The sequence below is a fragment of the Strix uralensis genome, chromosome 4 (assembly GCF_047716275.1).
Source record: "Strix uralensis isolate ZFMK-TIS-50842 chromosome 4, bStrUra1, whole genome shotgun sequence".
In the NCBI taxonomy this organism is placed as follows: domain Eukaryota; kingdom Metazoa; phylum Chordata; class Aves; order Strigiformes; family Strigidae; genus Strix; species Strix uralensis.
In genome coordinates this window covers 126,677,025-126,692,832 of record NC_133975.1, presented here as the reverse complement: position 1 = coordinate 126,692,832, position 15,808 = coordinate 126,677,025, and the positions used below count along the sequence as shown (strand labels likewise).

General features: G+C 40.0%; 1 protein-coding gene across 1 annotated transcript in view; it reads right to left on the bottom strand.

Moving 5' to 3' along the window:
* JAG2 (jagged canonical Notch ligand 2) overlaps positions 1-15,808 on the bottom strand; it is a 71,981-nt gene that overhangs the window by 44,254 nt on the left and 11,919 nt on the right. The window contains exon 3 of the mRNA XM_074869056.1: positions 879-933. Coding sequence (XP_074725157.1) covers positions 879-933 — 55 coding nt within the window. The remainder of the gene's footprint in view (positions 1-878; positions 934-15,808) is intronic.

Sequence of the window (15,808 nt, the reverse complement as noted above, 5' to 3'; positions counted from 1 at the left end):
GGATGGTCAGTAAAGCAGCAGAGAATGGAACTAGAATGTAATTAGCAACTGATGATGATTTGGGACAGAAACGTTAGCCATCTTAATGTCCAAACACTTATCTTCCTCTGTATTGATCCCAGCCAAGATTAAATAGTCCATCATTAAACACAATGAAAGTCTGAAGTTCACTTAACACTTGTAGCCAAATGCATTGATTGTTTTAAGACAGGTTTGTAAACCATTACCAAAGAGCAGAGTCAAACTGGAGTCCTACTTTAGCAACAATATGGCAACCAGCATCTTCATAGGATTTTGAAGTATTTATAAAATAATCTTGTTTTTCCTTCAGATCAATAGCCCTGCTCTGATATTGAGCGTTAGCATTTACAGACCAGAAACGTAAGAGTACTTGAGAAACAGAGAAGGAATCGTACCATGAATTAGAATACTTTCATCAAAAGCACCAAGCGTGGTTTCTTTATGAGGAGCAAGAATGCTTATTTGTTTATCTAATCATGAAAAATATTGCACAACCTGGTTACTGGTAGACTGAGGAGAATTTAAAGTGCAACTCTACAGCATAGACGATTTTCCTTTTAAAAAAAGGGCCTACCATGATTTTTAAACATTTTTTAAAGCTAATTATTAAGAGTCAGTCATTACAACATTCACCTACCATTGTCCATTTTCCCGATCAGTAATAATTTTTCACAGTTCTTAACCCAACATTCACTGCTTGGATTTGTACATGCCCTTTACTTAGATAGCAGGCTTGCATCCAGACTGATTTGGAGGGGATGGCTAATCGCAGCAGCATACCATTTCCCCTCCCTCCCCTGTCTGTGTACATAGAGCACAGAGTAAGTGAAAATTGCAAGTTTTACACAAATACTCACCAGCTTTCGTATCATTATCCCAATCCCATGCTTCTATTATTAATGTGAACGATCTCTGAAAAGAAACAAGACACCAGTTAGATAGCAATAAAAAACTACTGTTACACACCAGACAAAACCAGTGATTTGGAATAAGCAGGTCTTGTTGCTGCAAGAAAGCCAACTGAAAGCAGTTAAAAATTTCACTTCGCTGCTGTCATGTGAAAGCCCTTGAAGGCATCTTCTCAAAAGCATGAAATACAACAGCATTAAAAATTGTGGGACAAACCATGCTAACAGCAAAACAAAAACATCCCCCCACACACACACACCAAGGACTGAATTATTATTATTATTCTCCTCCCACTGCATCTAATTCTCAGCTTTGCATAGCCACAGAAATCCTTTTCAGCAGTAGCCCTAAAAGGTTTGAATGAAATGAGGGGTTCTGAAGGTTGGGAAACAGCTAGGATATTAAGACTTCAGGAACTGAAGACCAAAAAAAAAAAAAAAGAAATAAAATCAGAGACATCTTTTAGGAAGCTCACAGAAGATCAGTCTATATCACAGATACGTTTTCTTCCTTAGGTATGATTTTCTACAAGACAGAAACACACAGAAATCCCCCCTGCGTCTATCAAGAATTTAGATTTCTTGCTCATGAAAGGGGTAGTGTGAAAAATGGACCTGCAAAAGAAACAGCAGAAACATAATTGTTGAAGGAAGCACACTTGGTAGTATACTTTCCCCTGAGGAAAGAGGAAAAGCATGATTTCAGTTTAAAATAATTTTGAAGAAACATGAAGGCTTTACTTCACTACAGCAAGGCTTCAGGCATTTTTCTTGCTTTTATGACCATATATGTAAGATAGATGTTGATATTCAAATACTAAACTTATTTAGTAAAAAGTTACCTTACACATACATGTAACATTTACCTGTTTTGAGTTTAACGAGTAGCTGTCAAACCCTTCAGCTTTGATAGTTTCCAACTTGTCCAACACAGAGTCTCACATACATTCAAAATCAAGGCAAAAACCTCCAAGAACAGAAGGGGTTATTGCACCACTATCCTAAAACCCTCACGTATCCATCTCTGTGCTTTGAGGCAAGCCACACCAAAAACTGAAGCTCGTTAAATACAGTGGGGAGCCAAGCCTTAACATTTGCAGAATTCACAGGCTAATGATCTATGAATTCATATGGACCTGGGGACATTCAGCCAAAAATTAAGAGCACCGCTTTAGGAAGAGGCTTATGTAAGAATTCAGCTAACGTTCCTGGTGTGCTTAGGACTGTTACATCAAGGGATGTACATTTTTACTTTGAGACAGCTCGTGCTTTGTATGCCCCTCGCCTCCTCACCAAGGAGGGTTGACAACACTGAAATCTCCCCATTTTAGAACAGCAGCAACAAGAAGAAAGATCAGTGCAGCACCCTAAGCAGAAGGGCTGTTTTCCTGAGGTCCTTCATGACTACAGCAAGCGATCAGTCTATTCAGAAATGCACTTAACTGTGTAATTTTCTATTCCTTAGTTACATTAACATATAAATCACAAACTATGCCTCTGAAAAACGTCTGAAGCTGAAAGTACAGAAGACAGACATAAACTAGGGAAGACAACTTTCCATCATTGAAACAGATAAAGGTTTAGTGGTAAACAGATTACACTCAAGGAAGGAGGGGAAAAAGGAAGGCTCAGCAGTGACTACACTGGACAGAGGCATACTTGAGCTTGAACTGCCTTTGGAAAGGACAACCGATACAAGATAGCTGAGAAAGTAAAGACTTCTGCTTCTGAGGTATGACAACACAGCACAACTCACAACTCCACAATTTTTTTGAAAAGAAATGTTAGTGGAGCATTTCAGTAGCTTCACCCTCCAACTCCATGCTCTCCCCCCCTCACCCCAATCTCAGCATTTAGGGAAGAAGGATAGGGTCCTACTGTATTCTGAAAACACTACCTGCCACCCTTCTCCTAAACTGTTACCTGAAAGATAAATTTAGAGTGAATAGTATCAGAAAATAAGTACTATACAGTATTGTCCTAATGCTATCTTCTGGCAATTGCAAGTCTCCTCTGATTTTGCATCAAAATTAAGTGTTAACCTAAGCAGAATTCTGCAAATCGGTGCATGATCCAAGACTCCGTTATCCACCTCCCTTGCTTTTAACAACTGATCTTCTAACATATCCCTCAGTTTTCCTGTGTTCTATTGATTTGTATTAGAAGTAAAAAAAATAGTGCTCAAGTGCTTCCAGATGTCTGCTTACTCATCTTATGCAACTGCTGGTCTTTCCTACTGCAAATTGGCTGTTGCATCTCACTGCCCACACTGGCTAAGGCAGGAAAAAAAAAAAAATTAAGCTGGACTTGCTGCCTTGAGAAACAGACCGGTCAACTATGCCTTCCCGGCATTCCACTTGAAAGCAGATTCATATCTTTGCCTAGGATGCTTGGGAATTTTTGCGGGTAAAGAGAGTTTCACACAATGCACTGTTCCAGCATGCTCATGCTGGAAGTTGTAAACAGGATAGAGAGGCTTTTTACCAATTTTAGAAAATGTTTACAATAAGAAGTCCATAGCCCCAGTGGCAAACCTGACCATCTAAGCTGGCAGAGACTCTGGAGTTGAAAAATATTCCTATGCAACTATGACTCTGGCGCACAGCGCTTCTTCCAAGATGTGGAACAACTGAATTTCTGGCCAAATAACTGACCTCTGCAGCCCACACAGCTCGTGCTGCCTCCTGGTGGCAGGCAGGGCAAGGACGTGGCTCCACAAGCTCCAGGTTGCACACGCCTGGGCTCAAGCATTTGCTTTTACTGTCCTCCCACTGGTGACCATCAAGAACTCTAAGCCCATCTATAAAAAGCTTCAAGAACATACACAACAAAGACAAGACCCAGACTATTCAATCCTTTCACTTACTGGCATCCCATAGCCTCAGTTTCCCCATGTCTACTTATGGGCTAACAGGCTAGCACTGGGCCATTTACACGAGCAAGCATGTGGAGTGTAACATTTTAGGAAGACTTGTAGTCACACTTGCAGGAGATCAGAGATGTTACTCAAATGACAGTAAACAGTATTGATGGACAAACACGTATTTACTGGAAGATCAGTTTCAGCTGGGACAGTTCTCAGTTGTGCAACTTCCTGCTTTCTACTGACGGTTACACAGTCAGCCTTCAAAAACCCCTAACAGACACAGTAAAAACGTAACCAGAAGAGAAACTGATTTTTGTGGCTATTCTACCTCTAGGGAAGACAGTTAAGGTTACCAACCCAACTTGTCATCTCCTCCTCACCTCCAGCTAGTCAGTAACTTTAAAGAGGAATTCCTCTACGCGATGGATCATGTTAAAATTACTAAACCTCAAAACAGGAAACGGATCATTAGTCTACTGGTTCAAAAAAAACCCTCTCCCCCACCACAACAAGTATCCAGTCTTGCACTAGATCTGCTTAAATTCTTTTTGATTTTGCACATTACTAAAACAATAGCTGAAAACTTACAAAGAAGCATCCATGTTACTGAATACGTCCATGGTATGCTGCACTGAAAGCTTTCCAGTTATTGCTCAACTATCCGAAACATGTTTGACTATGAAAAATATTTATTATTAAATGGAACTTTTAATATCCATACACTCACCCATACTGTAACCCTGCCCAATAACCAGAGTAAAAGCTGTAGGCTGAAAAACACTAATGGATATAAATTCTCAGTAATATTTTTAGCTTACATAATGGACATACTCATTTTATAAAAGCTCTACCACTGGCTTGCATTAGTCATGTCTGTACCCCTCGACAGAAAGTCTTAACACAGACTACCCAGCACATTCTGCTAGCACCAGCTGCAAGTAACTCTTCTGTAGCACAGATACTTACACCAGACAACATCTTTCCTAAATTGTGCTTACAGAAAACAATTACAAAACTTGCATTAATTTAGCTCTTGTCCAGACTCTAAGGTCTACCCACACCAAAAAAAATCTTTAAACCCCTCAAATCATCCAGCAGTGTATTTGCTCTTTTATTTATCTTTAATAAGAATACACTAGCTTAAAAGCTATTTAAGGTAAGAAGTTCTCCACAGAGACTACCGATATATATATATGTTCAAGTTCCTGCATAAATTTAACAATAAAATTCTATAGTTTTCTAACAAGTATCCTAAGAATGCTCCAAATTCATGAGTCTTTTATGCATATACACACACCACCACACCCGCTTCTTTTCTGACACACAACTCTTGCTGTAGGCTGATATGACTAGCACCTCACAACAGCAGGACATGCACATTCCAGTCTGTTCTTTATGTGTAAGAAAAACTAGTATCTGTTGTTCACTTCAACTAGTACTAGCAAACTATTTAGAAAATATTTTAAAAGTGACCGTGGCACAGATTGGAGGCAGAGGGGATGGGGGTGAACATACAGCACTGAAAATACCCTGGATTCTACTGACTTTGGTGTCTAGGTTTATCTTCCTGAAAGAATTAAACACAAGGCATTTGTGCTCATCAAATCAAAACCCAGAAGATGTTAAGGAAGGCATGAGCACACTTCTGCAGAAGAGCTCAGCTTTACGAAAGAACCATTTCGTGGGAGTTAACCAAATAGATATGCCAAGCAGTTTGGAAAGATACAAATTAAGCCTGTTTATCCTGGTGATGCTGCTTCAGTCGTGTTTTTTCTTACGATTCATGTTGACAAAAGCAACTTCAAAGCATTATTCCCCTGTTTACAGTAAACAAAACACTCCCCATACTATCCCAGCGACCTCCTTTCTGGGGAGGGGGGAAACAAGACCTGTAATATTGGTTTGGCATTGACTTTTCATGAACTATTACTATTACCTTGATATTTGCAAATCAACATTCAAAAGGTGGGGTTTTTTTGGCAAACCAGACATGTCAGACTTTTCATCCCAAGAAAGATGATCAATCTGCTGACAGCACTTTCAGTCAGGTATAGAACTTACATTCTCCAACTCAAAGTCTGAAAAATGCAAAAAGTGAAGGTTGAGCTGAAATCGATACTTGACATTTTCTGCATCAATAACATGCTATTGTGTATTAAAACACTTTTATTCTAACAAAGAATTATCATTTTTGTGTGGATAAAAGGACTGGAGTTTCCACAGGGAAAAACCTTGTGAGAAATCAGGAATCAGCTATGAAATAAAAAAAATTGTGGCTCCTAAATAAATCCAGAGCCCACCTTATCTTCCTGTTCCAGTCACACAGTTAACGCAGGGTCTCATCACCAGTCAGTAGTTTCCTTTCAAACGTCAATCAAGGTCAGGCAATATTTGTATTTGAACATTTCAACTGTTAAAACAGGTCAAACAACAGCGACATATCACTATTCCTATTACTAATCTAATTTTTATAGCTTCCATAATAAGTCATCACCAATATTTCTTGCAACCAAGTCCATTAAGTCTTGATCAGCACAGTTAACTCTCATCCTTGCTTTCCTAAGAAACTTCTAGACAAGCGAGGCAAGCACAGGTCTGAGGGCTCCCCCCCCTCCTCCTTTCAGCACCTCTCCCCCTCCCCCAAGCAGCCTGCTTGCCATGGAAAAAGCTGACTTCAAGGCACACATATTCCATTTCCTTCCCCAGGAGCTCTGCAGCAAGTTCTTACAACTTCCTCATGAATAACTCAGAAGTGCAAAGGGAGTAAGGAAGAAATGAAGAAAGATTCTGAGAAGGTACAAGAGTCATCTTCAACACAGGTTTAAGGGCAGACAGATGGAACAAGCCTGCAAGTTCATCTTTTAGAAGCAGACATTACAAAGCTGTAATGGTGACCTTAACTGAAGGAATAACGTTCCCCATTTCAGGGGTCGGGGGGCACTGTTTTTTGAAACTTGAAGGATATTTTGGCCACACTCGCATGCAAGAACTTGTCTGCTGAACGTAGAGGCCATTCCACCACTCAAAATCATAAAGATGCCCATCCTCTAAACCCTCATTTTTCATTTCAGAAGTAAGCACCACTGGCAAGTCCCAAACAAAAGCCTTCCCTTTGGAAACCAGGGCCAAACAATCCCATTTTGTTAGGAGTGCTGTGGATGGCCAGGTTAGAGTACTGCAAACATCGGCAGCAGATAGCAGAAAGCTGTTGAGCAAGCTGAAGCTTTCTATTTGGGAGCAATTACAGCAGTTATACTCCTCTTGGCCCAGTCACAAAAGCAGGATGATGTTTACAAACTTTGGAGTCCTACTGTTGTGTGACAGGAACTCTTTATGAATTAGCCCCACCTGAAAAATCTTTAGGAAGTCTGCAAAACCAGGGGAGAGAGGGGGTATTTTTTGCCATGGTTAATAGCCAACAGGCTGGTATCTCCGCCTACATGAGTTTGAACACTTCATTCCACTCCTCCCCCAAACTAAGCAAAGTCAAAACTGGAGGGGTGTGTATGTGTGTCCACATATGGGGGTGGCAGGGGGAAATCTAGATGTCTAGACTATTAAGACTCATTTCATTGCAAAAGGAGCACAAATAAAAACAACAGGTAGAGTCAGTCTTGGAGTTAATATATCAAATTTAACACCCAGGTAGAGACTCATCTTCAGTTAAAGAAAATTACCCAGCAACTAGGTGGAAGAATCCTACCAACAACCAGCTGCACGCATCTAAAAGATAAAACAACTTCAAGGAGGAACTCAAAGGAGTATTACAACATCTACTTGGCAGTGCCTAGTGCTTTGTGAAACAGGAGTATAATGTGTTTCTCTCCAAGGTGATCAAACTACTAGATCATGACATACCTTACCAGAGAATATATCTGTAGAAAGATCTTGAAGGTTGAAGATACTCCGATCCTGCTGCAATGGCAGACTGCAACAGCAGCTTCTTGCTATGAGGGGGTCTTGATATATCATGGGACAACATGTCCCATTTTAGCTGTGGAGTTCTAAAAATCATCTGAAGTCACAAACTAGCTTTAGCTAATGCCTGTAGAATCAATGAACCATTTTCAGGTAGCTCACAGGAGGCCAAAATGCCATGTCTCCAACTAAAGCTCCTCAAGGAAGAATATTAACGCTGTCACCTCAGACCACATACAAAGCAAAGAGAAAGCCCTCTGGAGATCCATCTACATATGAGAGGCTAAACCGTTGGAAGAAAGACTCCACAAGCTTCTCATAACTTAGCAACCTAGATAGAAACTCAAAGCAAATCTCATCCAATTCAACCTTGTGACAAATGACAAGTTTTGAGAGACAGTATTTGTTTGCAATACCTCAGTACTGCCCCTGACCTTTGATAGCACCCTGTCAGGCAGCTGCTGCAGACAGAGGAGCAGCATCCTTGAAGAAATTGGAAACATGCACCTCACCGTTTTCACAGTGCCAGAAGCAAGGCATTAGCTTCTTACCTAGAAAAGCTGCAGGACATCTGACCAGGCAGTCGTCATCTCAGGACTTCATCTGAAGAAAAGCTGATCTGCTAGCTACTCTCAGCTCACAGGACACTAATGGTTCTAGAAGAGCCCATCCCCATTTTAAAGCAGTGCCTTTCACCATTACACACATAGCAGCAATGCTAGTCCTGTGGAACAGAAGTAATTCCTGCCTCCGCTTTTTATAGCTATCTGCTATTCATCCCCAACCTATTCTATCCCCCCTCCCCCAATTCCAGCACACACACATCTCTGCTGTACTCAGGGAGATTAAGTTCCAAATCTGAAAGCCAAGCTGCCAACTGTGGTCACTTAAATTTAAACAAACACCACAGGATTGACTTCCAAATCATTTATTTCCCTTATACTTCCAGAACTAAACCCAAAAAAATGCATCAGTGAAGACTTAGCTACTCAGGTACAAGGGCTCCTGTGATAACTTACCTTTGAGATTTTCCAGCAAGAAATTAAAATATTGATGTTTAATACCAATCCATGCTATTGGCTACCACATTTACCGGTTTTGTTGAAACACTGCTCTTTTACTGCAAATGTCTTCTGCCTGTGCCATCTCTGGGCACCTCTGTGTACCACAGGTCTCAACAAAAGTATGGGTTTATAAAAATAATCAATACATCAAGGGTGACATAGATTTAATTTTTTTTGGCAACTGGACGAGGAAGCATAATGCTCATGAAAAAAATTTAATCATTATGATTAATGATCTGTAACTACAATTTTATTCTAGTGACTAGAAGACTGGCATTCTAGGAGGCCTTTAAACCAGTTCTTAGGCTAACATATATACAGCTTAATCTTATCAACGATTTCTTTCTCTTTCCACAGTATCTTCTAAGAATTGTTTGTACCAATTGTCATAATGGGCGTACAGTATTTCAAGTCTTGTCATTTAAACTTCCAACCTTGCTGAATGTAAGCTAGTTTTCAGGGAGCCTCCTATAACCCTGAGTTAATGACACCTGTGACTTTATTCTTCTGCGCCAATTTTTATTGATAAACAAGGTTTCACAAAATGTGTCTTGTGACTTGGCAGTTCCATAAACAGCTACTCCTTCAATCCACCGAAGCCATCTTGTTTCTAGTCAAGCGAGTGCCCTTCACAAGCTTAACAGAAGCTCTTTGATCAGATCACAGTAAGAGATCTGCTTCACACTCTCATCCATGTCTTGACTACTGAATATTCAGAAGTCAGTTGGAAAGTGCACAGTGGCTAGAAGGGGAGCTTAGAGGACAGGGGGAAAATCAGAGGAAGAGACATTCAGTGTTATGCCACTGTGTGATTCTATAACTGAAGGTGGAGGGAAGTAGTGTGGTTCTCCTGTTCTCCCTCTCCCAAGAGACAGGAAGAGTAGCATCTCGCAATAGAGGGATGTTAGAAATCAAAGGTCCAGAGAAAAGCAACAAGAAGGAACAAAGAATCAAGTTACTTCCATGAAAGGAGTGAAAGTGTTGGTCAAAACTCTTCAGCCTGGAAGACAGACAACAGGAGTATGCAACAGAAGTCTGCAATGCTACAAAAGGCCCTAGGGATGGTTAGGAATAAATCATCCATTTTCTTGTTCTTGACAAAAACTAAAGGGCATCAAATTAAGCTAACAGGAACCACATACAAAAGAAAAGTAGTAAGATAAGATGGCACTTCATGCAAAGCTCGGCAAAATGTTATACAGGTTGCCTAAGGGCGAAGTGGTTTTAAGTGCTTTGTGGGTCCAAGGGCAGACTGGCAGAAATACTTAGGAGAGAGACCAATCACAACTAGTTCAGGAAGTTCCCAGGTTGAAAACAAAGCTTGGGAGAAGAAAAAGAAATTTCCTATATTCTTGCCCTTAGCCTTCCATGAACATTTTCTTATGTTCCCTGAACTCTGGTTTCAGTATGGGTGCTGTTCTGAAGCAAGTATTCCACTTTTTCTGATGGCTGACATTAAAACAAGAAAGTACAAAAAAAAATAAATTACACTTTAGAATCTTGCCTACCTGCCTAAACCATTAGTGTCTATCCTGGGGTAATCAAAATTGTGACCAAGGAAATGTTGGAGGAGAAAAAGAGGGAAGCCAGAAGGAACAAAAAACAATTCTAAATTAGATTTATAATTATACCTCAGAACTCCTCTTTGAAAGCCATGACAGAAGTCATAATTGAAAAATCTAATCAAGATTTTGCTTTCTCCAATACTGAAATGTCACATGAAATAAAATAATTGCAAAACCCACCAAACCATGTACGCAATACATGCATAGCAAGCTGCATACCTACTACAGTAGATGCAACAAATGCTAATTAGAAAAAGACAAGCTGAGCTAGAGCCATTACCTGAGAGATCTTACTATTTGGAATAAAGGTTTAGAGGACTGTAGGCTTCTGAAACTTCCCCTGAGGAAAAGGTAATCCAGACAGTCTTTTAAGAGTGATTAAGTCAGGTGACACAAAGCAGAACACACTATCATCCAAGGCAAGATAAGAGAAATGCAAATATAGTGCAAGTTTTTATCATTTATTAACTAGCTGAAGATTGACAAGTGTCAAGTGAAATACTAAGCTTACTGATTTTACAGCAATTTTTCACACAAAAATTTGTCGGCATATTTGTGATAAAAATCCTGGTTTAACTATAAGAAAACCAGTATGTGTCTTGGGGAAGACTAAACTGAGGTTTACACAGAAAGGAGTCTGAAATAACAAGGCAATTCCTCTCCAGACTTTAGCTATTCTATTTCCAGTAGTCAAAACCAATCCTTACTGGCTTCTATGTAACATAGATGAAGGCTGGTGCTATTCCTAGTTACTCTTACTCCACTAAGAAAGTGATTCTGCACTGTCTATATATGTTGCTGAGCCAAGTATCAGAGTGCCAGACAGACATGTTCTTCCACACTAGCTGAAGAGCAAGCAAGAAATGCCTCCCCCATTAAAAGCTGGACCTCTCAGTCACTCAGGAACCAGTCTCTCTAAGAAGGAACAAAACAGCTTTCAAAACATCTCCTATACTCTCCAGGACAAATTAGGGGAAGAGTAGAATAGAAAGGGTGAAGCTTTGGTTAACATGACTGGCACAAAAGCTGGGAAGGCAAGAGCATCTGTGACAGTCTGGAAATACCAGCTAACAAGAAAGAAGTGTTAGAACTTTAAAGCTGGAAGGGAATAAAAAAATTTGCAGACTTATTGCAGAAGTTTCCCTAATGACTGAACCACCTCAAATGCAACACTGCTATCCATAAAACCCACCTTCAATATTGTAAGGAATACCCATCATTACTGAAGATCCCAGACAAACTGCAGAAAGAAAACCAAGTCTGTTCAGAGCAAGCCAGATTAGTTGCCTAGATTTCCAGAAGATGCTCCTAGATACTCTGCATGGATACCTAGAGTACTCCTGATAAAGGGAAACAGATACATCCGCTGAGCCCTTTGGATCTCCCTCAGTAGCTATGTACCTGGCAGTTGCTACAGGCTCAGCCCAGGGCTCAGACAACACAGATTCAGAATTTGAGCAGAGATCAGACTTCTCAGTGACATCAGGAAACACATTTTAGACCAGAAGGGAAAGGGGTGTGGAAGCAGGAATTAAGACATGACAGGCCTTCTGGAGCCATACTTATAGAGGTAAAGCTATCTCAGGTAAACTTTTTGATTTGAACTTTTGCACACTGTTGAGTAGGGAAAAAATGCCTTAAACATTTTGGTCAGTACCCACAGAAGACCTTCTCCTCCAGGTCTCTAGCAAGTCATGGGAAAAGATTTCCAGAAACTCGACACCCTCAACAGCTCAGTAAAACTGCTTTTCTTCTACGTAAAGGAAGCCCATCCCACCACACACATTCCAATCTGCAAAAAGCATGGTAGATTTTTGCCTGCATCTTAGAGGTGATCCTTAGCTCTGCTGGACAGAGGCCTCACATCCCACAGAAAGCCTTAGGCTGTGGAAAACAGGCCTCAAAGGACAGCTTCTCCCAGCCACCGGCTCTTCCACAGTTGCCTGAGCCCTGCAACGCTCTGTTCATACATGACCACTGTGGAAGAACCAACACTATAAAGAAGGATGATATGTACACAAAGTAAAATCCACCTGAAAACATCCTGCTGGTCACTTAGCTTTGTTTCAAATAGCTGGTCGGAACTCATGAGTGCAGAACATGAAAGAGCTAATGCACCCAGCAAATACCAGTGCTCGGAAGAAGCATTAATCATCCTTCCTACTGCCACAGCTCCCCTCTGCTAGTTAATTTACCTAACATTATATACACTACACCTTTACACAACCTGATTAAAAGTTAACCGATCTTTAAATACCCTTTGATATAGGTATTTATGTGGCTGTTCCAATTAGGTTTTTTGAAAAGCAAATTGGGATATAAAATAGCATCAGCAAGCTCTCCTTCTATACCTCAGAAGAAATCAGGTAGTAGAAGAGCAAGCCAATTATCAAAACAAAGCTATTCTAAATATAACAGCTACCAAAGCAATAGAATTTGGTATGCTATACTACAACCACACAAGAAGAGGAGACAACATCCTACTAGTTTACCTAAGGGTAGTCAAACAAGTGCCACAGTTTGTATTGTACCCGTCTCTCAAACAGGAGAACCTGGTATAACCTCCCCAGGTTTCATTTCTCTTTCTGACAGCTCTAGAGCAGAAGCAGCAGGAAGGAAAATGAAGTTAACCCCACATGCATCAACCCTGCAAACCTGCTAGAACCTCAGATAGCAGCCTTCCCTTCCATCCTATGAAGGGAGAACACAAGGTGTTGATATTTAATTGAGATTAGATGTTGAGATTCAATCACAAGTTCTATACAAGAGAAAAATGTAGCCATTACAGCAGATGTTTCTCTGCTAGTATCCAACTTCAGTGGAAAGGAAAAGAGTCAGAAACCTGCCAGAAAACACTGCTTTAGATGGAGGGTCAGAGGATTAAGTTTCAATAGACATTTTGCTTCATCATTACATAAAAGGAAATAAACAAGCTATTTACATATTTAGATACTTTCATGACTTCACAGCTATTAAGATACAGTCCTCTCTGCCACAGCTGGAGCTAGCACTAGCAGCTTCCAGGAACCCACTGAGTTAATCCAATAGCAAAGAACAGAAGAAAGTATTGATGAAATTAGAGAACAGAGAAAAAAAGCCTTTTAGGAAGAGACATGTACAAGTACAATACCATGCAGACAGTTGGGTACCATCTTAACATCATTTTATTAGATTTAAGCAGAAGCTTTCAGGCTCGTTACCACCTTTGAACTGTTTCAGACAAACTTGATATTAACCAAGTATCCACCTCCTATTCTTTTCTTAAAGTTTTGGAAGAAGGCCAAGATAAATTAAGTCCATTATACATACACTTTCTTGTTGCATTAATGAAAGTGTAGCTAGATTGTCTCTTTTGAAGTGCATGTAACAACCATGAAGACCCATTAATGGTTAGTGCAAGACTTCTTTTATGCTAATATTTAGAATTCAAAGATGAACTAGTAATTAATACTGCTCTTCCCCTCCCCTCCACACTCCATGTGGCATGGATATTAGTGTCCTCTGGGCACTTCAAGCCATGCATCATTATAATTTCAACTTGAAGTCAAGAGGGAATTAAGCTAACTATGTAATAGCATACTTTAATTATTGTTCTAAACACAGAACACCTGCATGCACTCTCTTTTGTATTGGAAATATGCATACTAAGAAGGTAGCCAAATACAGAAAAAAAAAAATAGATATGCCCCCAAGTTCTACGTATGCAAAAGTCCCAGGAATAGCGTGTAGGGTTTTAATCTTAACCCTTTTAAATAATGTTAGCTGTTGATAGCACTGCAGTCTTTCCCTTTGTTTTTGAAAAAGCAAATGCCCACAAAACCAATTCAAGCTAATGAGCCTAGATGTCTTACCCTAGGAAGAGGAGAGGCCCATACTCAGCCACTGTTCCTAAGGGAGCACAGAGATTAGGGAACTGCTTTTCTAAATCCTTTTCAACTCTCTCAGTCCTACCCAGAAGCAACTCTAGAGCTGGTTGGGCAGCATCAGTCACAATTGAAAGAGGACACACGAGGCAAAGGCTTCGCTGGCCCACAGTGACAGCAGCAGCTCACTGGTCAAACATTTGTATAGCTCCAAACAAGATGCATCATTTTCCTCCAACGCCGTTGGCTCTGAGCACAGGTATCATCACAGACCCTTCCACTGTAACGAACACAAATGGCTAGGTTTTATTGCTACATGAGTTGCATGACAATTTCAGTCTCTTGGGCAAACATGAAGTTCAAACTGATTTATCAAGTAGATTATAGATTTCCTCATGGCTAGTAACAGAAATGTCATTAATACAGAAAAGGTGTATAAATCACTTAAACTATCCTTCATTTCAGCCCCAAACTGAACACCAGCTCAGTTTTGAATTTCTGCACATGCTAGAGAGGCTGGCAGAGAAACAAACAGAAAGAAAACACCGTATTTCAACTTCCTAGATAACTGCTCACATTCCCCTTACAACTTCCTCAGCTCTCTGAACCAGGACACTGCAGACAACCAAAGCTATATCCACGTCTTGCTGTTCTCCATAAATTTACAGAAATAAGTCGAGCAGAAAAATAAGAGTCACCACTCTAAGGAGATGGTGCAAGTTCTTTCATGTACATCAACACATGCAAAGAACTTGAATAAAGGATTAAACAGGGATTCTACACACAGACATGCACACTTAGTTAAATATACATGGCAGTACCAGTGTTTAATTGTGAAAAAGCTAAGTTTATAAAGATGTTCCTGAAATAAACGCTTGTATCATATTCCAGCAGCAGGACTAAATCTTCTGAACAGTACTTAGTGACTACAGCAAAACTTTATCACATGTTTGCAGCACCAGCCATTACACCATATTTAATTACTATTAAAAATGAAGTGCTTACAGCAGCAAGTAAACAAACACAGCATACAACAGTATATGTAGCCTACAATTCCAAGGAACCTATTTGAATATATGACAACCAAGACTTGATCAATCCCACCATAACAAAGGAGCCGCAGAACTTTAATATCAAATAATATCTTTCAGATGAATGTAAACTGGAGGGGATCTGAAATAGCTTTATATTATTACAAATCAGGCAAAACCCACAAAGCACATCTTTGGAAGGAAAACTTTGTAACAAGTGTAGCAAAGTACATGGAACTACCTCTGAAAGCAGGCACTTGCCCTGTAAATTTACTCTAAGCAAGTGAATTAATAGTGCTTCTCTATTTTTTTTTTCCTTTCTCCTCCCATTGACATTGATCTGGAAGCTATGAAAGGAAGACTATCTCAGCAAGTCTTTAATTTTGTTTCGTCATAGACCCCTAGTTACATCTCTGGTGCCTACCAATGTTACAGCTCTCCTCATGAGGATGAGTATCAATGGAGAACAGAATGAAGCCACGGAAACTAAGCTAACATTAAAAAAACCTGGAGACTAATTTTGCTAGTCCAAAGCTAGACTCATAACCCAGGAATGTGTACTGCTGAATACT